The 25,111-nt window shown below is 35.9% G+C and overlaps 1 protein-coding gene across 1 annotated transcript in view; it reads right to left on the bottom strand.

Annotated features, from left to right (window-relative positions):
- dysf (dysfusion) overlaps positions 1-25,111 on the bottom strand; it is a 1,258,166-nt gene that overhangs the window by 514,143 nt on the left and 718,912 nt on the right. Inside the window, exon 3 of the mRNA XM_069841720.1 lies at positions 1,572-1,633. Within this exon, the coding sequence (XP_069697821.1) occupies positions 1,572-1,633 (62 nt within the window). The remainder of the gene's footprint in view (positions 1-1,571; positions 1,634-25,111) is intronic.

Genomic DNA, 25,111 nt, shown 5'->3' with positions numbered 1-25,111 from the left:
CTCATTAGTAGCGCCTATACAATTTTCACTGTTTTACAGATGCTATGACTGTTCATATGTTTATTTACAGTGACTACTATGCTGTTACTACATCATACTACTTTTGACCAATAAAACGGTACGAAAGGACGTGTTTCAATCAATCACTGCTGTTTATCCTACAATTTTATCACTTCCCTAGCATTTTGTTTGCTTTATCACTTCCCTAGCATTTGTTTATATGTTTTCCAACATTTCAAACTGCAAATTCTTTACGGTACTATAAAACATGCTTTGCGATCGTCATTTGTTTATCCCTTATAGATAGTCATCTGAAAATGGCGGCTCCGTTCAAACGTTTTGGTAAAACTAACATAAGTGAAGTAAGATTTTAGTAAGTAAATTAATATTTAATTGCATTAGAGTACTATATTTATTTTAATATTTATATATTTTCTTCTAATCGTGTAATAGGTAGTCAATTAAATCTCACTCGAGTTTTGATTTTCTCTACTTTCGACCAATAAAACGGTACTAAAGGACGTGTTTCAACCAATCATGCCTGTTTATCTCTACAATTTTATCACTTCCCTAGCATTTATTTGTTTTTATCACTTCCCTAGAATTTGTTTGATTTTATCACTTTTGTCATATTTTGTTTCTTAATTTGCCAATATTTGAAACTGAAAATTCTTTACGGAATTATAAAACATGCCTTATGATCGTCATTTATTTCCCGCATAGTTAGTCAACTGAAAATGACGGCTCTGATAAAACGTTTTGGTGAAGCTAACATTAGTGAAACAGAATTTTAGTAAGTCAATTAATATTTTATTGTATTAAAGTACTCTATTTCTTCTAATCTTTATAAAATAGCCTAATTTCTTCTAATCGTGTAATAGTCAAATCCCACTCGAGTTTTTATTTTCTCTAGATAAATCAAAACCTCTAGTGAGATTACTGTTGATAAACAGGTGGAAGAAGTCATAAATTGTTAGTTCTTTGGTTTGATTAATACTTTTTATTAATTACGTTGCTGGATTGAATGTGATGCAGAAGAGGAAAGAATTTCACTGAAATAAATTAAATCAGAGTTCGCAATCTTCTCAACAGCATTTAGCCATTTACAAGAGAGTAAAGCACTTGACGGTTCGATATCTAAACTTTCACTTATGGATGTGAATGTACCCTTAAAAATTTCACATAAGAATGCTCAAGTAGAAAAATGTAATTATTATTCGTAATAAGTTACTTTCGTTTATCGTCGATGTGACATATGTAGGTCTACATGACAAACTAAGAGCTGCACATCTCGAAAGAGGGAAGTCCTCAATGAGAGATACATATAGTTCTGAAGTTCGCAACAACACAATTACAAATAAATTGTTTTGTTACTGAATAATGTACGTTTTTTCCTTCCACATAAAAGTTAAATATCTTTATTGATGTCATTTTTCAGTAGGCCTACAACAAAATTAAATAGACTATTTTGAGACTTTTAAAATCTCTGTTTTTACTTATGAATTTTTACTTAAAAACTCTCATTTGAAGTGCCTCCTATTATGCTACTGTATAAATGAAGTTGTACTCACCTTGGAGAAGCCGATGTTGGGCGTGGGGACATGGTGCAAACTGACATCATGGCGCTTGAACACTGCAACAAGAGAAACATAAGAAAATCAGTGCTATGCCAGCAAAACGACTAGGAATTATCTTTGTCGTGCCTAAATTGGGTCTGTTGAAACAATAGAAGTCAATGATCAGGTGACTGCGGTCTGACAATTTGGAATCAAGTGTCGGTCTTCTTTAATTACTACTACTGCCAATAATATTACTGCTGGTACTAATTCTATTGTTATTACTACTATTACTAATTCTGTTACTACCATAAATAATGCTATTACTATTCAATCATTCAGTGTTCTGCCTAAGGGCAGGTCCTTCACTGCAAATCCAGCTTTCTCCAATCTTTCATATTTTCTTCCTTTATCTTTGTCTCCTCATATGATCCATATTATCTTAATACTACTACTATTACTATTATTAGATATAATAGTAATACTGACAATAACATTACTACTAAATAATAATATTAGCTACTATTGCTACTACTACCAATACTATTATTACTATTACTACTAATAATAAAATCACTATTACCACTACTACTAGTACTACTACTAATACGTACTATTACTACTACTATTGGTATTATTACTATTGCTAATTCTACTCATATTAATATTATTATTAATATTATCTTTACTACTACCATTCATATTCTTACTGCTGCCAGTACTATTGTTGTTGTTTAGTTAACTGTCCGAAGACAAGTCTGGACCGCAGAAATGATACCAAGAAGGCACCACTTATGAGGCAACTAGGCCACGAGATAATAGGGTAGGATGGCCATTGCATCTTCAGATGCATCTAGAGTTATCATCCGTCCGGGAAAAGGAAGACATGTCCTCTTTTTTAATCATTTTATTCTGTCCGGCAGGCATTTAAAAAAAAAAATTGAAATGTCCGGCATTTCGCATTTCAACTAGAATTAATACGAATATTGAATAATGTGCGATATTATGCATAGAATATCTAAACAAATGGTGAAAACCTATGAAAGAATTTAACTGCTTTCAATGATTGAAGCTGGAACACATAAAAAAACATAAAATATGATGACCTATTGACATGCATTGAATTCGTATACTTTGAAAATTTCACTGTTCATGATTCTAAGCTATTTTATCAATTATATTCTGCAATGTACAAAGATATGCCAATCAAGTTAATTTGGACAAAGATTTAAGTGTAGATAAGCAATGGTGCAAATTCTTCAATTCCAATAGTTCTGCGAGCACTGAAACTTTCTCTGAACTCTTAAAAATGTGTCAATTCTATTTATTTATCCCAAGTCACAATGGAAGTGTTGAGAGAGTATTTTCCCTATTATCTGCTCAATGGACAAAAGAACGAAATGGCATGCTAACGGAGACAGTCAGAGGTATCATCATGGTGAAATATAATTTCAAGGACATGTCCTGTGAACAGTTCCATAGATATTTGGTAAAAGATTTAAGTTTCTCTCTTCAGGCTCTTGTGCACAAAGTGGGCTCCACCAATAAGTAGGGTACAAATGTAATACTGATCCAGCAACTAGTGAGAAAACTGACTAAGGTGAGCCATTGTTTTTATCTTTACTTAATTTTGTTCATAGCAATGTTTAAAAAGTCCTCCTTTTCTCAGCAGTGTCCTCTTATTTTAGATTCCATGTCCTCCTATAGAATTTCTTCTCATAGTAACCCTAACAAACAATAATTGTTCTTCCTCTGAAACGTAACATCAAGTGAGATGTACTGCCTAATAATAGATGCAGGATTACATATCAGCCAGAACCTCAATCAGGAGACTAGTACTATTATTACTACTAATAGTAACTACTATTACTACTAATAATTTTAAAACTAATACTATTAGGCCTACTATTATTACTATTGATACTACTTACTACTAACACTACAACTACTACAATTATTACGAATACTACTAATATTACTACTATTACTATCACCATAAGTAGGACCTATACAACATAGTCTAGTCTTCTGAGCTTTATTCCCTTTATATTACATAGAAAGATTTTATCAAAGATAACCTAAAATTAGGAAGAAAAGCTCTCCTAGCACTTATTCTACAGCAGTGAACACGTGTTCCGTGAATTGTTGATACTAATATTTACATGTTAAGTTTATGATTTGTTGATACTAATATTTACGCGTTAAGTTTATGATCTGTTGATATACTAAAACCCCGATTATCCGTCACCCTATTAACCGATTGTTGGATTATCCGACTTTTTTTTTTTGCTGCAGAAAAAAATTTGAAGTACTGTACAATATGTTTCTAGGTAGTTTTCCAAAAGGAATGCTTCGCTGTCGGCAACAGAAATAGTTACTTGTAAAACAGTCATTACCTGCTTTCAAAAAAATTACCTCAAGAACTTTCACAAATCCGTGTACCATTCAGACATTATCTTTATTATTCGAGTGGCAGTTATGCAAAATGTCTTCCATAATTGTCAAAAGAAAACGTATTGTGTTAATTATCGAAAAAAATTACAAATATTTTAGAGGTTTGAGAAAGGAGAAACTGTGGTTAATGTTGCTCCAAAGTACGAGAGTACAACTGAAAGCGATTTAATAATAAAAAAAAAGATGTAAATCTCCAACATGAGACTTCTAGTATTCTAGTATTCTTGCAACCCTTGGTTGCAAGAAGCCGTCGTTGACAACCGAAGTTTTAGTGAACTCGTGATCCACTACAAAGCACGTTAAACATAAGACCACGAAGGAAATCACAAAATTGTAAGCAAAAGTATTATGCACTTAAATTATGAAAATCTTTTATGATACGGATTATACGATTTTTTCGATTAACTGTTCAGTCCACCTCTTCATTACCACGGATAATAGGGGTTCTACTGTACCAATATTTACGCGTCAAGTTTATAACCATTAATGAAGGAAAATAGTATTATGCTTGTTTAGCTATAATTAGTTCAATCCCAATGTGATCAGGGGTTCAATTATTACAAAATGGATGTTACTGAAAAGGTAACAGAAAAAGAAACGTCTGTGGGTTAAACCATGGATTGCAAGACGTGATAAGAGAAGTATACATCAGAACTTATTGAAAGAGCTACAATGCGAGGAGTTGAAAAGTAATACAAATTATTATTATTATTATTATTATTATTATTATTATTATTATTATGTATATATGTATATATGTATGTATGTATGTATTTAATGCTCAACCAGATTGATTCAGCATCATTTGCCTCTGGCAGACCAGACAATATTAATATTATACGAGTATTATACAAATTATTTATTTACATTTCATTTCCTTCATACTGCGATATCAGAATTTTTTTGGTAGCAACAATGCAGTTATATTTGCATTCCACCATATTTGTTTCAAGGTATAGATGTATTTTATCAAAGATAACAAAATGCACTTACATTTTATAAAAGATCTTCTAACAAAGAAACTTTTGTAAAAGAAAACCTATTGCGCTGTCATAGCTATATTTTATAATATATATTTTATAAAAGATCTTTGTCAAAGAACTTTGATAGTGTAATAGCAGCTTATGTTTTCATGACCTCGGCACTGGAATGAGGTGATATGGTCGGCACCAGGCTCCAATCGACTTTTACACCCCGAAAAAAAAAACGGTACTCTATTTCCGCAAACCTCGGAAGGCGTAGCAACCATTATATCACTTAGGAACACTATTCACAGAATTGCATGCACCATTATATTAATTTATCTCTGTTCAGGACTTCTACTACACAACCAAAGGCTTCAATAACAAATTAAATTGGTGAGGAAGAAAACATACTTTGAGCCACATATATTACATTCTCAATGCTACACACTGGCATATTTCACGAAGGAAGCATTAAATATCGCAGCGTGCCACATCCCTACAAGGAGCGCACCTCGCAGAACTGCGTGACCCACTTGTGTCACTCCATTAATTATGGCGAGGAGTGTCACCTGTCAGCAGCTCGCTGACACCGCTCTGACTTAAAATAATTGAGAACAAGCGTTCCAAATTGTTTTTGGCGAGCTTACGTGAGTATTGTTAAGTTGAATTAATGGCAAGAAGCGATAAAAAGCACAGTAATTAATGATGTGTATCTGTGTGTAATTTTAACAAAGCCCGGGCATCACAATAAGACCACACGTGGATACCGGCGGTCAGCAACAAAGGTCAGCAAGCTTTACAGAGCAAGAGTGATACATATTACACCTTCGACACGAGACAATGAGTGTAAAGTATCCTTTTACAAATAAAAAGGCAAAGTTCCACTCTACATCACACGAAGACGTAGAAGAGCAGAAAGGCAGCGCTTATTTTCTTTCTTAATGTTGGCACTAGAAAGAGGTTCTTGGTTAGGACTCAGGTCCTGTGGTCGTTGTCCACAAGCTCGGGCTTGGGTTGGATCCTCCGTTTGGACTGACTGGTTTGTTTCTTCCGAGGTTTTTCCCAGTCGTGGGGCGAATGCCGGATGCTCTATGGCAGGCCTGCACAAACGGCGCTCATTGAGCATGGCCGCTCCTTCGGAGCGAGAGAGCCGTCGAACAGCTCGCCGGAAAGGTACATCGAAATGACGTAGGCCTGTTACAGGTAGACGATAGTCCACGCAGCTATCTGGTGTAGTGTGTATTATCAGTAGCTATTTCACTTTGCCTATCTACAGCTATATAATGGGGGAATCAAAAAGACGGAAAAGTGATCATCAGGCAAATTCTTTCAATATTGCATGGGAAAATGCTTATTTTTTCACAGCAGCTGGAGTCAATACTTATCTGCCACAAAAGTTTGAAAGAAAGGGAAAAACATATAATGCATCATTACTAGTCCACACATAGAGATACGATGGTTTTGTTGGAGAAGATCGCAGTAAAAAGGTTCAGGAGTTGAAAGTTGCATTATTACATGAGGTAGGGTACATTAGAATTTATTAATCTTCAACAATTTAAATATCTTTCTTCAGGGAAAAGGCCAGCTCATTGTTGATATGTTGAATAAATCACGGGATTTCAGTCGTAAACTTACACTTTTCGTAAGTCAGTTTTAGAAGGTAATATGGCTAACTTTCCAACGATAGGAACTGCTCGTGATGAAGCCATGTTAAACGATTATGTGCAAATATTAATTGATATTCAAAATGAATTTCATTCTAGGTTCCAAGATCTTGTCTTAATTGGAAAGAATTTTAAAGTTATCATAACAAATTCCTTCAACACCAGCTGAAACAGTGTCATACGATTTACAGCTTGAACTTACTCATCTTCAATGTGACCTAAGGGCTAAAGACTGATTGAATAATACTACTAGTCTGGTTGAGTTTCACAAGACTAAACGTCAGCAATAATATCCACGACTACACAGGCTGGCTGTGAAAATTATTGCTATGTTTGGCTCAACATTTATATTTGTGAGCAACTGTTTTCAATAATCAACTTTAATAAAGGCAGACATCGAACATCTGTAACTGATGTTTGATTACAATCAGTACTGTTCCTTTCAGCTGCAAATAGCATAAAACTCCGTTTTGATGTAATGATAAATAAAAATATAACAAAATGATATTGTATATTTAAGTAGCTATAGAGTTTCTATTATTTCTGTAAAATAAATATTTCTTTATTAATTAATAATAGTGCAAGATAGTTTTGTAAACACTGAACGGGAATTCATTTTATGAACACTCGTACTAGTACTTTTGTGTACATTTTGTACGAGATCACCCCTTCTTCCAGTCCACCTTTATACAGAGCGCGGCCAATATCTGCATTCCGGTCTCGAGCTGTGAGCCGACTCGGAGAGCGCAAACCTTGTGCAGGCCTGGTCTATGGCGAGTCTTCGGCCTCACCTCACTTCATCTCCTTTTGGTCTGATTACCTGGTTGGGTTTTTCCAAGATTTCCCCCAACCATAAGGCAAATGCTAGGTAATCTGTGGCGAATTCTCGGCCTCATTTCAGTACATCTCGTCAAAAAATTGTAATGTAAAATTTTGACTTATTCCACATCTTAAAGCTTCAGTGCTAATGTAAGATGTATGGAATACAATAAATAAAAATTAAAAAAAAAAATGATAATACTATCGGAGGCTACCCCGACGATCTATCATTTGGACGAATTTTACTCATCATAAGGGGAAGGAATTTTAGGAGGAAATGTTTGAGTCATTTAGGAGAGTGTAGTGAGGAATTTCAGAGCCATAAGTATTGGACAATAACAACTCTCTCTCTACTTGATTTTCATTAACGTTTGGATTACGACTTGAATGTTTGGGTAAGGATAATTTAAGTGTTTATTGTAAGAGCTAAGAAAAAACTCTGGATCATTAGTTGTTTTTGAATTTTCGATCGGCGGAACAACCCAGAGTTCAGTTGGGAAAGTCTCACCTTTAGAAATGTCGTTATCTAGCACGTAATGAGCAAAGTCTTCCAAACAATTTAAAAAGAATTCCATCAAGTCCACAAAACCCTCATCTACTTCTGATAGTGGTAAGTATGGCTTCCTAAGTTGTATTTCAGACTATAAGCCACGTGGCTAGTGAACTGTCAGAAATTGAAAGAAATGTTCATTATACTATAGTACAGTGTGAAGTCTGCTCCATTTAACAAAACATTTGACTCACTATATTTAAAATTGTCAATTGTTTATTTATTTGTTTATTTAGATTTATTTAATAATAACATATACATAAAAAACGCTACATGAAAGTACCCCGATAGAGCAAAGCTCGTGTTCGGGGATAGTTCCGTTTCGATAGAAAGACTTGAAAATGACATACAATTTTACATTGTTCACCAAACATACCTATTTTTTCTGAAATAAAATTTAAGATTCTGATTAAACAGATTATACTTACCGGTAATTCACAAAAATAGAAATCTCTACTTTTTCTAAAATAAAATTTTAAATTCTTGCACTAAGATCACATTCTTAAGAAGTGTAGATAGAAACATACATAAATATACATACTTTGTAGACAAAATACGTAAGAAAAAAGGTCACATAAAGGTGATAATAATAAAGTTAATAATAATAATAATAATAATAATAATAATAATAATACTAGTAATAACTGAGTGAGAAAAGAGACGATGTTGAGATTGGTGATGGATTAATATTGACTTATTATTAGTAGTATAATTAGTACAGGTCATGTTGATATAGTAACAAAGATAAGATAGAAAAAAATATACTTAAGATAGAAATAAACTTGTTTTACAATACATGGTACATATAAAACAGAGAAGTCTTTCATATAAATTGTTTAATTTAATTGCTTAAAGTAGTCAATCCTGGATGAAATTTTGTTATCGAATTATATAAACATGGACCATAATTTGTACTGTGTAGTAAAGCAGCAGATGTAAAGCATTTAGGTTCAGCTAAATTAAGAATTTCATTTCGTCTTGTATTATGATCATGTAGCTGAGCTACAAATTTCATTCTATTTTTATGATAGAATTTCATAAAAGAGTATTTATAAATTTGGTCAATTCTAAAAACATTCAATTCGGAATTGATCAAATTTGTAATTACCACGCACTTTTTCCCTCGCACCGATTCACACACCGAACTTATTTCAAAATCTATTCTTCACTAAGTCAATTTTTAAACTGCAGATTAATCGCATTCTACATTCGTACAGCCTATCAATTTCACAAACAAATGACAGTTGGATCGTATTTTAAAACTGCGAATCTTTTTGGAGGCTAGTGTACATTGGTGTTCAAAGATACCTACTACTAATCCATACTGATCGATAATTTGTTCGGCAGTAAAGAATGTAATGAAGCTCTACTCACACAATTACATGGCTGCATGAGTTGAGAGATTCTGATTTGTCAGCTCGTATCAACTTCTGTACTTATTTTTTGAAAAAAATTAGAGGCTGAGGATCACATGTTGGTGTAAGTCCTCGTAAGACTAACTCAAACTTACCATCAACAAGGCGTCGAGGCCTCAGTGCGTAGAAACTCGCTCTGCATTAATGACAACATTAATTGAAATTGACAGGCGGGAAAGTCCGAAAATATTTGATCACACGGTATAACAAACACTACTGAATAGAACCGCCACAAAGTTTTATTATTGACATTACAAAATTGTTAGATAATTTGAAAGCAATAGAATGAATTCACTCTGTTTGTAAACCAGAGTAAAGAAAGTAAAAATCGAATCAGAACTTTAGAAGAAGAATGTTTAACGTCCAACATTTCTGAACTATTTGCAGATCCAACATCATGATTAATATCCATTCCTTCTTGGATGACTCCGGAAGCACAAATGGAACGGAAAATTACTATTTCATAAGCTATTTTGCATCTGGGAGCAGATTTGAAGGTGAATACAAAACTCTTATGTCACACTAATTTATTTTGAATCAATTGCTAACCGAACCACTCTTACTAGAACTGAAACATCCTGCTACAGAAGAGTCCTTCTATTCGATAATCTTTTGGCGGAAATCTGCCAGCTGATTACAGTTGGAGCATAGACAAGTAGATCCCAAGGTTAACTCATATAAATTATAAATACAGTATATTCTTGTTACTACTTCACGGACTGAAGTGTGGGCCATAAACACGAGAGTGGCCTTCAGCGCATTTCTGAAAGAGAACTACGATTGCACGCGAGACACGTTATTTATCATATTAATCACGATGTTATGATTCGATCGGAGTCGATAATAGATTGAGAGTGAAGTTTAATATCATTAGAAATCCATTTGCAGGACAATTATTCAGCTGGTTGTCAGGTCCGCTGATCTGTAGCAGACGAGACTGTAGAGTTCTGAAATCCAAATGCCTCCCACATCAATTGGTAAGGGAAGTGGGCCGCTGATTTATTACAGGTAACATGTCGACACGGGAGAAATTTCATTAGCGGCTCACAATATGTGCCTTTCCTTTACTAACAACATGCAGGGATATGGATCATTCTCTTAATAGCAGAGGCGTTAGGCGGAACGCAAAGTGGCTGTGTACATGTGTTTACTGGACGAGGAAATTGGTAAACTCTGATTTTCAACAGTTTGATTAATTAAGTTTGTCACTTGAAAGAAAGTCTGAGCCGATCCTTTGGAAGAAGAATGAGAGTGTAGTGGCATTAAGGAAGCTGAGCAGCGGAGATGGAGCGGGAGAAAGCGAAACATGAGATAGGAAGAATATAACTGATTATTTTGGGTAGTTCTTTGTTCTGATAATTTAACTTCAAAGAGAACCAGCCTTCCACAACTTAAGTTGAACATTATTATAACGACATCAGTTTATAACTTATCTATAGCGTCAAATATTATGTGGTAGATACCTCATAAGTAGGGCTGAAAGAAAAGTATTGGTTATAGGCTACGCTGCATCGTACGTACAGCTCTGTGTTTACAAAATGCTTGCGTGCACACTCGACTATTTACGGTAGCGGATACTTGTACAATCCGCTCCGTATAAATGAAATCATTATAGAATTTACATTTACAGGATTTTGAATTGAATTGATTAACTCGGAACATATATTATATTTACAAAAAATATCATTATTATCAATTAAATTAGACATATCAACATACTCTTTGTGACGGATCCAGCAGACTAGAAAATAGGCCTAGTTCTTAGCTATTAGTTAGGATACAAGAGTCAGAAGAATAGCTCTTTGTTGCGGATCCAACAAAATAGAGTATGGCTCATTGTTATGAGTACAACAAACTGAAAAATAACTCTTCCTTGCGTATCCAGCAGACTAGAGAATGACTCACTGTTATCAGTGGAAGAGACTAGAGAGCAGCTCTATCTTAGGATGCATCAGAATACAGAATAGCTTTATAAAATAGGCCTACCGTTTTGTGTCAGATCCAACAGGCTAAAGACTGCCTATTTGATAGGGTACAAGAGTCAGGAGAATAGGTCTTTGTGATGGATCCTACAGACTAAAGAATAGCTGTATGTTATGGGTACAAGAATCAGGAGAACAGCTCTGATTGATTCAACAGACTAAAAACTACCTATTTGTTATTGGTACAACAGTCAGAAGAATAGCTCTTTATAACGAACCCAATGGATTAATGACCAGCTCTTTGTTGTGGATACAAGAGTTAGAAAAATAGCTCTGACGGACTTAACAGACTAAAAACTAGCTACAGTAGAGCATCGATTATCCGAAATAATTGGGGACGGGTGTGTTCGGATAACTGATTCTTCGTATAACTGATCATTTCCGAAAACAAATTGTACCAGTGTCATAGGAGCAGTATGAAACAAAGATAACTTACACTGATATTAAACACAAAACTGTACATATATATATATATATATATATATATATATATATAATATATTGTATCACAAATCTTACAAATAAAACAGAGAACTGACTAGCCTAGTTTGACAAGTTCAAAATGGCCATTAAAGTGGGTCTACAGTATAGGAAAAGAAATTCATTTTTTTTCTTCAGAGGTGAGACTCTTTTTGCCGCCAAATCTCGCAAACAGCGCTAGCGGAACTTCTACATGGTGCGTGCGCAAATTTGAATTTGCCGCATTGGAACGCTTTCGGTTAATCGATGTTTTGGTTGATCGGTATTCGGATAATCGACGCTCTATTCTATTTGTTATTGGTACAACAGTCAGAAGAATAGCTTCTTTATAACGAACCCAACGATTAATGACCAGCTCTTTGTTGTGGGTACAAGATTTAGAAGAATAGCTCTTGGTGTCGGATCCTACATTCTAAAGACTAGCTATTTGTTTTGGGTACAAGAAACAGAACAATAGCTCTGACGGATTCAACAGACTAAATACTATCTATTCTTATTATACAACAGTCAGGATGATAGCTCTCTATGACGGATCCAATAGACTAATGGCCAGCTCTTTGTTGTGGATACAGTATTCAGGAGAATGGCTCTTTATTACGGATACAACATACTAGAGCATGGCTCATGCTGTATATAGAAGAGACTAAAAAATACTCCTCCTTACGGTGCCAACAGACTAGAGAATTCCTCTTTGTGTCGTAACCATAAAACAAAAAGATAGCTATCTGTGACGGATTCAACAGACTAAAGACTAGCTCTTTCTTATGAGTAGAACAGACTGGAGAATAGTTCTTTCTTACGTATTCAACAGAATAGAAACTGGATTCTTGTGGCGGATCCAATAGACTAGGAAGTAGCTCTTTGTGACGAATCCAACAGACAAGAAATTGGAAAATAGGTATTTGTTACTGATCCAGCGGACTGGAGAACAGTTATTATTTAAGAATCCAAAAGGCGGTAGAATTTGAGAATAGGTGTTGTTTACGAATCCAAAAAGTAGGTATCTCTTACCTGGCCTTTCCTGATAATTTAAATTGATGTGTGACTTCCAAAAGTTTCTACATAAAGGACACGGTGAGAAAACCAAAAACTCTCGCAACATAGTGGACACCATAAAGGATGTAAAGAATGAAGTCTGATTATAATAGAGATGAACAACGATCGAGAAAGCAAGACTAACAGCACCCGCAAAGCTGAAAACCCGCATGAAAATGTTGTATATGTCGCGTCGTTGACGTAAAGACTGCTTGCGAGTGTTTCAAGACGCCGAGATTGATCGCTCCCGAAGTCCCGAACATCAAGCAGCCTTGAATCGCCACAGTTGTTTATATCTGACTGAACTTTTATCTACTTTGGCAACTGTTATATATGTATAAACAATATCAAGTAGCCTATTTGAAACATCATCTCTACCTTTCAGTGAATAACAATCCGTTCACCAATCTTTATTTAATTACTAGACCCTTATTAAAAGGCTAGGAATTTTTCTTTTCATATGTTTGAGATCAAGTGTGCAATCTCAAGTAAAAGGATATAAACGTTATGTTTTATGTTTCTTAGAAATGCAAATTTATTTGAGAATTGATTTTTTTCTATTTATATAACCATAGGCAATATCATATAATAGAACCAGAACATTTTGATAACTAAGATACTGTTCTGTTTTGTCTTTTTGTCTCATTTAAACATTTATAATGTTATTTATTTCAATGGTGTATGTTATTCAAAGTTACGAAATCTTTCCACGCCGACCAAATGCTATTTCGAGAATGATGAGCGAGACTCGAAAGACAAATGCAATGAACACAGCGACCGAGAGCGGCAGTTAGTTTTGTTCATCTCTAAATTATAAGTATGTTTTAATTTTATCCATTTAATTATATTCAATTATTGTTAATGATTAACATAAGGATAATCAACAAAGAAACAATAATAAATGCTAACGAGACAGGAAATATTAACCTGTCTAAATCGATAAATTAGCGTTTGTGCTGCTAGTCCCAATGCGAGTATCTTCATCGTACCGAGCAGCCTGCATTTCCATGGCTCCATAACTGCGGTCAGCACTCCGGACGGGGTAGTTACGCCGCTCTGGCGTTGTCGTTGCTGCGATCGCCCCTTTTCAAGTATCGATACGACTCCAGCATGAATGGCAGTCGATTAGTTGATACCATTGATCTGGACTTTCGTGTTATTACGGCAAGACATGCCTGTCGCTCAAGGGGTCGAGCAGGACGGACGCACACTGCAACTGCCTTCACGTGTAAACCGAGTCTTAAACGTTGGAAATGTAACGGTCTGAAAGTTATTGATGAGCGAACTTTGAAATGGAGAGAGACATTATAGACATATTTCTACGTTTTAGGCTGCGGTCATAATGGAGGCACGCTTGGGCAAGTAAAATGGAAGCGCCTGCGTGTCCAAGCGTGCCTAGAAGCTTGCTCTGGAAGTGTGGTCACATTGGATGCAAGTAACGCTTCCACTTCCAGTCTAGTTGTCGAAATGGATTCCTCGGATGAAGAGCATTTAGTGTTAGAAAATGGAGTGTTGAAGTTTTTACGATAAATGAGGATGCACTAAGGGAAAAATGGGTAAACGAATATTTCAAGGACAAGGAAGAAGATGGAGAATATAAACGAATTTTTTCCGATCTTCTTAAACAGCCATAGATATTCTTAATTACTTTAGAATGTCCTTACAAGATGTATCCCAGGTTGCCCTTCTTTCTTGAATAAATGCTATTATAGTTATCCTACAAGCAAAGCTCAGCTCGGACTTCTCGTGGCGCGCATGCTATACCTCTCTTACCCCCCCCCCCCCATACGTCATCTGCACGAGACAGTCACGCCCGCTGGTTTCTGCGCATTGAGTTTTCCTTGTCGTATACCTATAGTATTTCAACATCCATTGTGGAAAAAATTACTCACAAAAACAGCTACAAATATCATGTCACACAGATAAGCGTGCTAGAAAAAACAAATTTATTTGATTCTTTGCCCAACAATGCACATTACCGTGGAATTTTCGCCACCAAGTCACTCAATTGAGTGCGCTCCTTGTGTAATGGCAGTTAACTTAATATATGTCAACATATATGTCGAACTTGGAGTCAGGCCACATAGGGAAAAACACTAGAAGAGAGAGATTTGATCCGGTGCTGTGGATTTAACTTCGGCATAGCTCAGTGGTTAGAGCACTTGGTACGTAGAACCAAGGACCCGGGTTCGATCCCCGGCGCCGGAGCGATTTTTTCCTCCTCTAATAAATAAATCAAGAAATGTTACAAGAAATGTTACTTGAAGCAAGTAAAGCGATCGGTTTGGAAGTAAATCCCGAAAAGACAAAGTATATGATTATGTCTCGTGACGGGAATATTGTACGAAATGGAAATATAAATATTGGAGATTTATCCTTCGAAGAGGTGGAAAAATTCAAATATCTTGGAGCAACAGTAACAAATGTAAATGACACTCGGGAGGAAATTAAACGCAGAATAAATATGGGAAATGCCTGTTATTATTCGGTTGAGAAGCTCTTATCATCCAGTCTGCTGTCCAAAAATCTGAAAGTTAGAATTTATAAAACAGTTATATTACCGGTTCTTCTATATGGCTGTGAAACTTGGACTCTCACTCTGAGAGAGGAACATAGGTTAAGGGTGTTTGAGAATAAGGTGCTTAGGAAAATATTTGAGGCTAAGCGGGATGAAGTTACAGGAGAATGGAGAAAGTTACACAACACAGAACTGCACGCATTGTATTCTTCACCTGACATAATTAGGAACTTGAAATCCAGACGTTTGAGATGGGCAGGGCATGTAGGACGTATGGGCGAATCCAGAAATGCATATAGAGTGTTAGTTGGGAGACCGGAGGGAAAAAGACCTTTAGGGAGGCCGAGACGTAGATGGGAGGATAATATTAAAATGGATTTGAGGGAGGTGGGGTATGATGATAGAGACTGGATTAATCTTGCACAGGATAGGGACCGCTGGAGGGCTTATGTGAGGGCGGCAATGAACCTTCGGGTTCCTTAAAAGCCATTTGTAAGTAAGTAAGTAAGTAAGTAAGTAAATGTTACAAGAACTCAAAATGATAACCAAGTTTTGGAAAGAATTAAAAACTACCGTTGTAATTGCACTCAACATATTCATGGAATGGACAGAAGCAGATTACCACATTTAATCCTGAAATGCCATCCTTGTCAATGTCAACCTCTTAAGAGATTTCTAGGTTGATGCATTGTAACATCGGTAGAAGCCTAGAAGCCATGGAGCCTACATTACTTGTTTTCCTATGATGATGATGATGATGATGATGATGATGATGATGATGATGATGATGATCAAAAGTGGAGAATTCAATAATAGTCTAAGAAAGAAATTTCACCTACACTTTTTCATCTGATGGAGATCGTCTTAAAACTCAACGCCCTTGGCCAAAGTTAATCTTTCTTATCTTGCGTTGCTGCGAAGAGTACAGTGACCACTGGATGTTGAGGATATCATTATATAATGATAAAAGAGACAATGAGGAGCTTAAACTGTCCCATGAAAACCTGTCCTAATGACATACTATATTTGTTAATTATAAATTACTGTTTTTCTGTACCCAGGATATGAACACAGCAAAGCCAAAGCATCGCGGCGAGGTGAGCAGGACGGCTAGCGAGGACCGGAGTCCCGTGACTCATGCTGCAGCAGTTTCCAATATTGCTTCGGTCGCTGACCAGACCAGCTGGGGTCATCGAGTTTTGACAATAATTTAGAGGCTTTGCTTATCAGAGCGATCTGTTTCGTCAGAAGTCAAGACGTCCGGCAACACCCTCCTGTCCCATGTTGTGCCCCCCGGGCCCGCGACCGGTGGGCGTGGGCACATGTGCTGGAGACAAGCGGAAAACAATAAGGGGCACAGTGGCGGAACCTGTATTGAAGAGTCTGGGGGCGGCCGGCAGCTCCTACCACCGCAACAATACTGGAACACATACCTATGCCAGTCCCACTAAAATCTATCATGCGACACGGCCAAGTTAAATCTAAAATCTGTATAAGCTTAACTTATTTTAGGTCCTTCAAACGCTGCAGCATTAAGTATAATTTTTGTTACTTTCTTTGACGTAAAACCATGTCTCTCTCCACTAGATACTGGTGGGGGTAACTTAAGAATTGACCGTTACATAAAAAAGTAACCCCCTTTCAAAGTTACAAGGGGAATACAAAGGAGAAAAAGGATAAGACAAGGAGAACAAGGGGAAGAGAAGAAGGGAAACACAAGGAGAACATGCGGAAGACGAGAAAAAAGGGAGAAGAAAGGAGAATAGGGGAAATCCAGGGATAATAAGGGGAAGAAAAGGACAAGGGAAATATATATATATATATATATATATATATAGAACAAGGGGAAGAGACAGGGTAGCCAGACGTCCTCTTTTGTCTAGACATGTCCTCCTTTTTTAGGCTTTTGTCCGGGGTCCAGGAGGATTTTAAAAAAATCAAGAAATGTCCTCCTTTTCGTAACTTGTATGCCTGATATTTTTAAATTATCTGATTTGAAATCTGTACTGTAAATATTTTTAAATAAAATAGATATTGATGTAATTTATAGTATGATATAGGTCTCAGAACAAATCTAAGTAAGACTACATATTTTCTGTCTCTTTTTTTCAAACAATGTCCTCATTTTTGAAGCTTTGTGTCCTCGTTTTTATCGATGTGAATCTGGTCACCCTAGGAAGAGGAAAACTAGGGTAATATAAGGAAACCAAGAGGAATACAAGGAAAAGAAGAAAGCGAAAAAGAGAACACGGAGAATATAAGAAATATAAGGGGATGACAAGGAAGACAAGGAGACTTCAAGGATAACAAGGGGAATATTAGGATAAGGGTAACACAAGGAGAACAAAGGGAATATAAAAGCTAGGGAGAAAAGGGAAATACACGGAGAATAAGGAGAATAAGATAACAGTGTAATAGAAAAAGAAAAAGAGGAAAACAAGGGGAATACAAAGAGAGACAAAGGGTAGATGAGAACAAAAGGAATACATAGATAACAAAGGGAAGACAATAAGAACAAAGACAATACAAGTGAGAACAAGTGGAATACAAGGAGAACAAGGAAAATACATAGAGGATAAGGAGAATACACGGAGAACAAGAGAAAGAGAACAATGAAAATGCAAGGAAACCAAGGGGAATACAAGGAGAACAAGGAGACGAGAAGGAAATCAAGGAGAATATAAGGAGAAGAAGGGGAAGACAAAGCGTAAAAGGGGAAATAAAGGAGAACAAGTGGAATGGTAGGAGAACAAGGAGAAAAAGGGGAATGCAAAGAGAAGAAAGAGAAGACAAGGAATACAAGGGGAAAGAAGGAGAATAAGTGAATACACGGAGAACAAGGGAAAGAGAAGCGGCAGAAGGAGAATATAAGGAGAACACTTAGGCTAGTTATACGCAGATATGTTCAACATAGTAAAGGTATACACTAGTCGATTTTTTCTACCGGTATCCCTATGGTCTCACAACACGTTGCTCTGTGGAGGGAGATGAAGTCTCAATCAAAACAAATGACACCCAAAGACATCTGCCAGCAAAGCAAGGAACATCATCGGGTAAGAAATAGCTATCGAGCCACCGGCATGGCTCAGTCGGTTAAGGCGCTTGCCTGCCGGTCTGAAGTTGCGTTCGGGCGCGGGTCCGATCCCCGCTTGGGCTGATTACCTGGTTGGGTTTTTCCGAGGTTTTCCCCAACCGTAATGTGAATGCAAGGTAATCTATGGCGAATCCTCGGCCTCATCTCGCCAAATATCATCTCGCTATCACCAATCTCATCGACGCTAAATAACCTAGTAGTTGATACAGCGTCGTTAAATAACCAACTAAAATAAAAAAAAAATAGCTATCGATATATAACTGATATTGAATTAATTACTCATTTTAATCTATATCTAAACAATTCTATAAAGGAACGACTTATAAAAATAAGACGTGTATTTTAACACAGAACTTAGTATAAGAAAAAATAAATAACTGTATACAAATAGGCCTATATGCACTTATGCAGATGAAAAAATGATTTTGTCAGACCGAGTCTACAACAAGAGCTGTATTAATTACACATCATTGCAGGGATATATAAATTCAAAATCGCAGTACAGATGACAAAAATAATGACATTCGTATACAAGGAGGAATGGGTACTAGAAACAATGTAAAGACAAGATCAACCACTGTAAATAGTATAGATGTAAAGTACTTTGCAGAAGAAATTTCTATCTGCAGATGGAAAGTTTCAATTAAGTCTGTGGAGAAATTCGAAGAACATTAGGTAGAGAAACCAAAAAATAGGAAAATATAAATAAATAAAATTTACGAAATTATTGCTGTAACAAGCTGCCTATGTGATAGTAAATTATGGACTATAATAGAGAGGGAGAAAACAGAATTCATTTACGCAGAGATGAAGTATTAGATAGACATAAAGAATTACAAGAAAGGAGAGAATGAAAAGATATCACTCACTGTATGAATCTACAGAGTTTAGGGATGGAATGTAGAAACAAATTTTGTAACAACGCGTAATGAAGGGCCACAAACTCGTGTATTGTATCATAAACAGAATAATCAACACAGATTTTCTTGATCTTTGCTCTCATACTACATAACTTATGGATTCGTCATCAACAATTACTGCAATTTATTGATGTTAGGCCTACATAATTAAGTAAATAATGGAAAATTATATCGTCGGTTTCTTGGTAAAAGTGACAAAGTCACATTCCAAGGCTTCCAACCAATATGAAAATTTAAGACATAATTATATATTAAAAACTAATAATATAGCACATTTACCTTCAAAATAACTTATTACTAACAACTAAAGAAGTACAGTTATCTTTGGATGGATCATTAAACCTTTAAATGCCTTTTCCCAACAATTCTGCATTTTGGACTTGGTCACTTTTACCAAGAAACCGACGTTATAGGTCTATGTCCTTTCAAATAATGACTCACCGTTCTTAATGAAAGTCTTCAATGAATTTATATTAGAATGTACAGATACGGAATTAAAATTTGGAGCGAGTCTTGATGGCAGTACACCTGTAGGCCTATGTAGGTAACAATTTCGCACGAGTGGCCACAAGTAGCATACATACAAGGGCTCTTGTTTACCGCTCATACACAGTATGTTGTAAGCGAAACTTGTACAATATGGGAGCTCCAAATTTTATTTCCATCTCTGTAGCCTACTTGAATCACGAAGAATTCGAAACAAATCGTTTAAAAGTGAAACTACAGTAGGTGAATATAATTCCGCCAAACAAGACTTCGAATGAAATCGTAATGGATTTTATATTAGGCCTATATATTTTATAAGGAGTAAGCTTCAACATGACTTCAGGGAGATAATTAAAAATCAATAAAGAGTGAAGGTAACTTTTGGTTCTTAAGTTATTAATAGTAGTAATAGTAATATTGGTAGCAATAGTAGTAGCAGCAGTAATAACAATAGTAGCCTAGTCGTGGTAGTAGTAATAGCCTAATATTCGTAGCAGCGTAAAGGTGTTGGTAGTATGGCAGTAATAGGAGCACTATTAGCAGTAGCAGTTGTAGTTTATTTATTTACTTATTCATTTATTTGTTTATAAGTTTGTCTGTTTACGTATATGTATATGTATTACTCGACCGAGGCGAGTGGAGCCGCGGGCGTAATGTGAACTATCGCGATGCGGTATTACGAACGCAGGAGCAGTAGCGCCACGGCTCCGGGCTGCAGGACTCCACTGGCTTTGGTCGAGTAATATATAATATATACATTTATTTATTTATTTATTTATTTATTTATTTATTTATCTGGTATATCTCTTTCATTCAACCGGAACTATATACAAACAATATGAAATACAATATTATAATAAACTAAAATAGATTAAAAAGTTATTTCACAAGACAGTAAAGCAGTGGTAGTAATAGAGCTAAAATTGTGTCAAAGTCTGGTAACGACCCACATAAAAAGAAACTTGAATTTCTTCAGTTAAAGGCGAAAATTAGCAGCAGCAGCAGCAGCAGTAGTATACCTCGTCGTATATTGTATATGTAATATCATGATCAATAATCACAATTTCGGTTTTCAGCCTTAAAAATTCGCAATTTTCTGTTGATTAAAAATATATTTTGGTTTATGTTCAAGTAGGTTTAGGTCCTAAATTGTTCTGTAAATAAGTCGTGCTTCCATTTGATTATCAGGTAAAACTTTTCAAATTAAATTGTTGCACTTTACATTTTTAAAAACATATTTACTTTTTTCATAATTAGTTAAAGTTACAGTTCTCAAATTCTGCACACATATCCTAATTACTGCAGTACATATATGTGGATAAAATTTTTCATTAATATAATGCAAATATTTATTCAGACATGATTAAATTTGTATGTAAAAATTTCAGTTCAATTAATATTTCTCACATGGTAAATATCAATTTTCTGTATTAGAACTGCGTAAGTCTTAAGGTAAATAAACCAAATCTTATCATTTATCAGAAGAGATATAGAGGTAGAAGTAATGGAAAAATCTGTGTAAAAAAATTGTAATCACAGCATTTGACAGTGTTTGAAAAATGTAATACTTACGTAGGTAACTTTTTTTCTTATAATTTTCATATAAAAGTATAAAAAAAAAAATCAACTGGAACCACTCGGAACTTATAATCTTCATGTTCAATTTTCATACTCTTATGCTTAGCCGAGTGTAAACAATTCCAATATGAAAGTTGATGAGATATTTCAACGTATGAGAGAAAAGGAAATTGGCCAAATAAATAAAAAACGATGTGTTGACGATTATGTATATACCTACATACACTAATTAAGCAATCTTGTATTTAAAAAAAAAATCGGTGTATTCTGTATCGGAGTCTCACCCGCAAGTTTTATACGTGAACGTCTCTTAAGATGGAATGTTGAATGTAAGGTATCCGTGCTTATACTCCCACTCCCATTTACGCTGTATATGTCTCGACATTGTAAATTTTCTCTCCTTACTCAAATTCACTTGCGAATGTTTGCAATTTAACTTGTCAACTGCAGATTGTTGCTCAATTGATATTGTAGCCTGGTTCGTTACGAATTGATTGATACCACTGCAAACGTTCCATCGCTTCTCGAATTACACTGTCGCGGGACCCACAATTTCGTGCCTTAACTTCCCCCCTCTCGCATATGGCTAGATGATGTCATCCTCTCCACCTGAAGATTACGTAGGTTACAGTTATCCTTGGTCTATAGATCATCGTTTACTTCACAGGAATATGTCATGTAGTTTAGAAATTATAGGCGAGATAAAACTGGGCTGAAAATGTGTCGGTAGACTTTCTGGGATGGCACTCTAGTACTGGACCGAAATTACAGACGTATTCATGTATAAATGTTATGTCTCCATTGGACAACATTTAGGATTAACTCAACATACGAGTAACTGTCGTGGAATAAGTGATTTGTGGACACTACACAATGATAGTAAATCTATAAGAAATTGAGTGGTGAAATTTTCAAATGGTAGCAGTATAAACAGACATATGTAAAGAAAACTTTCCAAAGCCCCATAGATCCCATTCCAACTCGCCGATGGCTTGAATTAGCAACATTTGAGGACGTAGCAACGCACGCCACTGTGCTTCAGAGATATTCTAGAGATCTCTGCTGTAGAGATGCTGCTGAGGCGGGGAAGGGGCAAGTGGAGCACACACAACAATGGACAATACATCCCAGAAGAGCCCGCAGGGCAATTGGTTGGCTGCCTGCATGGGCATACTGTTTCGACAAGGATCCAAAAGAAAAAAGCTGATCCAGACCCATAAAGACGCTGCAGCACGTGCGTTATCCAGGTCACTCAGTGCTCTGCGATCTGAGCTTCTGCTATGAATTTGCTTTTAATTATGTCTGTGTTGTTCCTCTTGTTGGCTGTCTTACGGAGCGGTGCAGGAGATGCTGAAGAAAGAAGCTCATATTGAATCATAAATAGAGATATTAGCATCGCGGCCTGCAAGAAACGGCATAATGAATAAGAGAAAGGAATGACCGCTAAGAATAACAAGTGGAAACCAATGAGCTATGCTGTTGAATCTATAGACAAGGAGAAGGAGAGAGCCGGATTCAAACCCAGATGAAGGCGAATTCTTATCTCTCATCATAACTCCCAGAAGAACTCCCAGATTCATCTGGAATCTATAAAATTGAGTACCGGATCGGAAATAAAAGACACTCAGAAAGTAATCCTAATCATATTACCTCATTCTAATCCTTATATGTCCACCGCTGTGGAGTAACGGTCAGCGAGCTTGACCGTGAAACGAGCGGAATCCTGGTTCGGACAAGTTACCTGGTTGTGATTTTTTCCGGGTTTTCCCTCAACCAATTTATTTATTTATTTATTTATTTATTTATTTATTTATTTATTTATTTATTTATTTATTTATTTATTTATTTATTATTTTGCTAATAATCGTAACATAAAATATAATGGGGTTACTTTGATACCGCGAGGTGACTTTGATCATTTACATTTAATTTGAAAAATCCCGCCTTAACGAACAAATGAATGTTCTCAGAAATTTGCTTCTTTGCATGTTAGTTTTAACTATGGTATCGGAACATAGTCTGCAAAAATTATATCAACAACTATTTCCATTCTTCGTGCAGCAGTCATTGTCGTTAGATGTTATTTCCTGCATATTGTGAATTCACGTATAAAATGTGGGTACCCTTATAAAACTATTTAAATATTTATTCTGTCGCATATACTATTATTTTAAATGGTAATTGATCTATGATTAGCATTAATTAAATTAGTTTTCAATTTTAAAGTACGTATTCAATAACGGTTTTTAGTTATTGGGGTGAGTTTGATCAGTTTCATTTCTTTATCAATTTTAGATTGAAGAAATGGGTAGGACGTACAAACGGAAGCCAGGATCTAGAAACTACAAAAACTATTCAGATGTGAATCTTGAGGAAGCTCTTACTGAAGTAGCAACCGGCAAACTTTCAATTCGGGCAGCTTCAAACCAGTACAATATAAGTTTCGGTACACTTTATAACAAATTCAAAGGCCTTCATACAAAGAAACCCGGTGGACAAACTGTACTTTCAGAGTTAGAGGAAAAATGCATTATACGTGAAATTGTAAAATGCGGCGATTGGGGTTTTCCCATTAGTATGTTGGATCTGCGTATGTTCATCAAACATTATTTGGACACTAAAGGGCGAACATGCACTTCTTTGAAAAACAATTTACCAGGAAAAGATCTAGTTTACTCAATGCTAAAGAGACACAAATCTGAAGCATCACAAAGACTTTGTGCTAACATTAAACGAACCAGGGCTTGTCTGTCACACGCAACAATATGCGATTATTTCAAGAATTTGGCCTCAACAATTGCTGATGTGTCTCCTTCCAATATTTATAATTTTGACGAAACAAATTTAAGTGACGATCTCGGTAAAAGTCGTTTCATTTTCAGAAGAGGTGTGAAATACCCAGAGAGGGTAGTAAACTTCTCAAAGTCTGCCACATCTATTATGATGTGCGGCTCTGCAGATGGGACATTGTTGCCACCGTACATTGTGTATAAAAGTGAATGTATGTGGGATACCTGGTGTCAAAATGGACCAAAAGGAGCACCATGTTGTACCAAGCAATGTTGTTCTCAAGGTTCTCGCTATGCACGAACTAAACATGGTTGGTTTGATGCTCAAACATTCCAAGATTGGTTCCAACTTACATTTCTGCCTCATGCTAAAAGATTACCTGGTCGCAAAGTGGTCATTGGGGATAATTTGTCTTCACACATCAACACCAGTGTCATTAAGTTATGTCAGGAAAACAGTATTTCTTTTGTGTGTTTACCACCGAATGCCACACACTTATGTCAACCCCTTGATGTGTGCTTTATTTCGTGCTATGAAAGGAGTGTGGAGAAAGCAACTATTGGAATGGAAACAAAAATATCCAAGATGTGGAATACTGTCAAAAGAAAAATTTCCTACTCTTCTGAGAAACGCAGTTATAGATTTGAACGGACCTTCTGGCAATAAGATATGTGAAAATTTGATCAGCGGTTTTCGTGCTACAGGAATTTTCCCACTACATGAAGATAAAGTCCTTTCAAAGTTACCGGAAGCCCAAGAGGAGTCAACATTGGGGCAACAAGTGAATGATACTCTCACACAATTT

This window comes from Periplaneta americana, chromosome 12, assembly GCF_040183065.1.
Source record: "Periplaneta americana isolate PAMFEO1 chromosome 12, P.americana_PAMFEO1_priV1, whole genome shotgun sequence".
In the NCBI taxonomy this organism is placed as follows: Eukaryota; Metazoa; Arthropoda; class Insecta; order Blattodea; family Blattidae; genus Periplaneta; species Periplaneta americana.
Note: the sequence above shows the minus strand (reverse complement) of the source record. Positions and strands in the feature narration are given on the sequence as shown.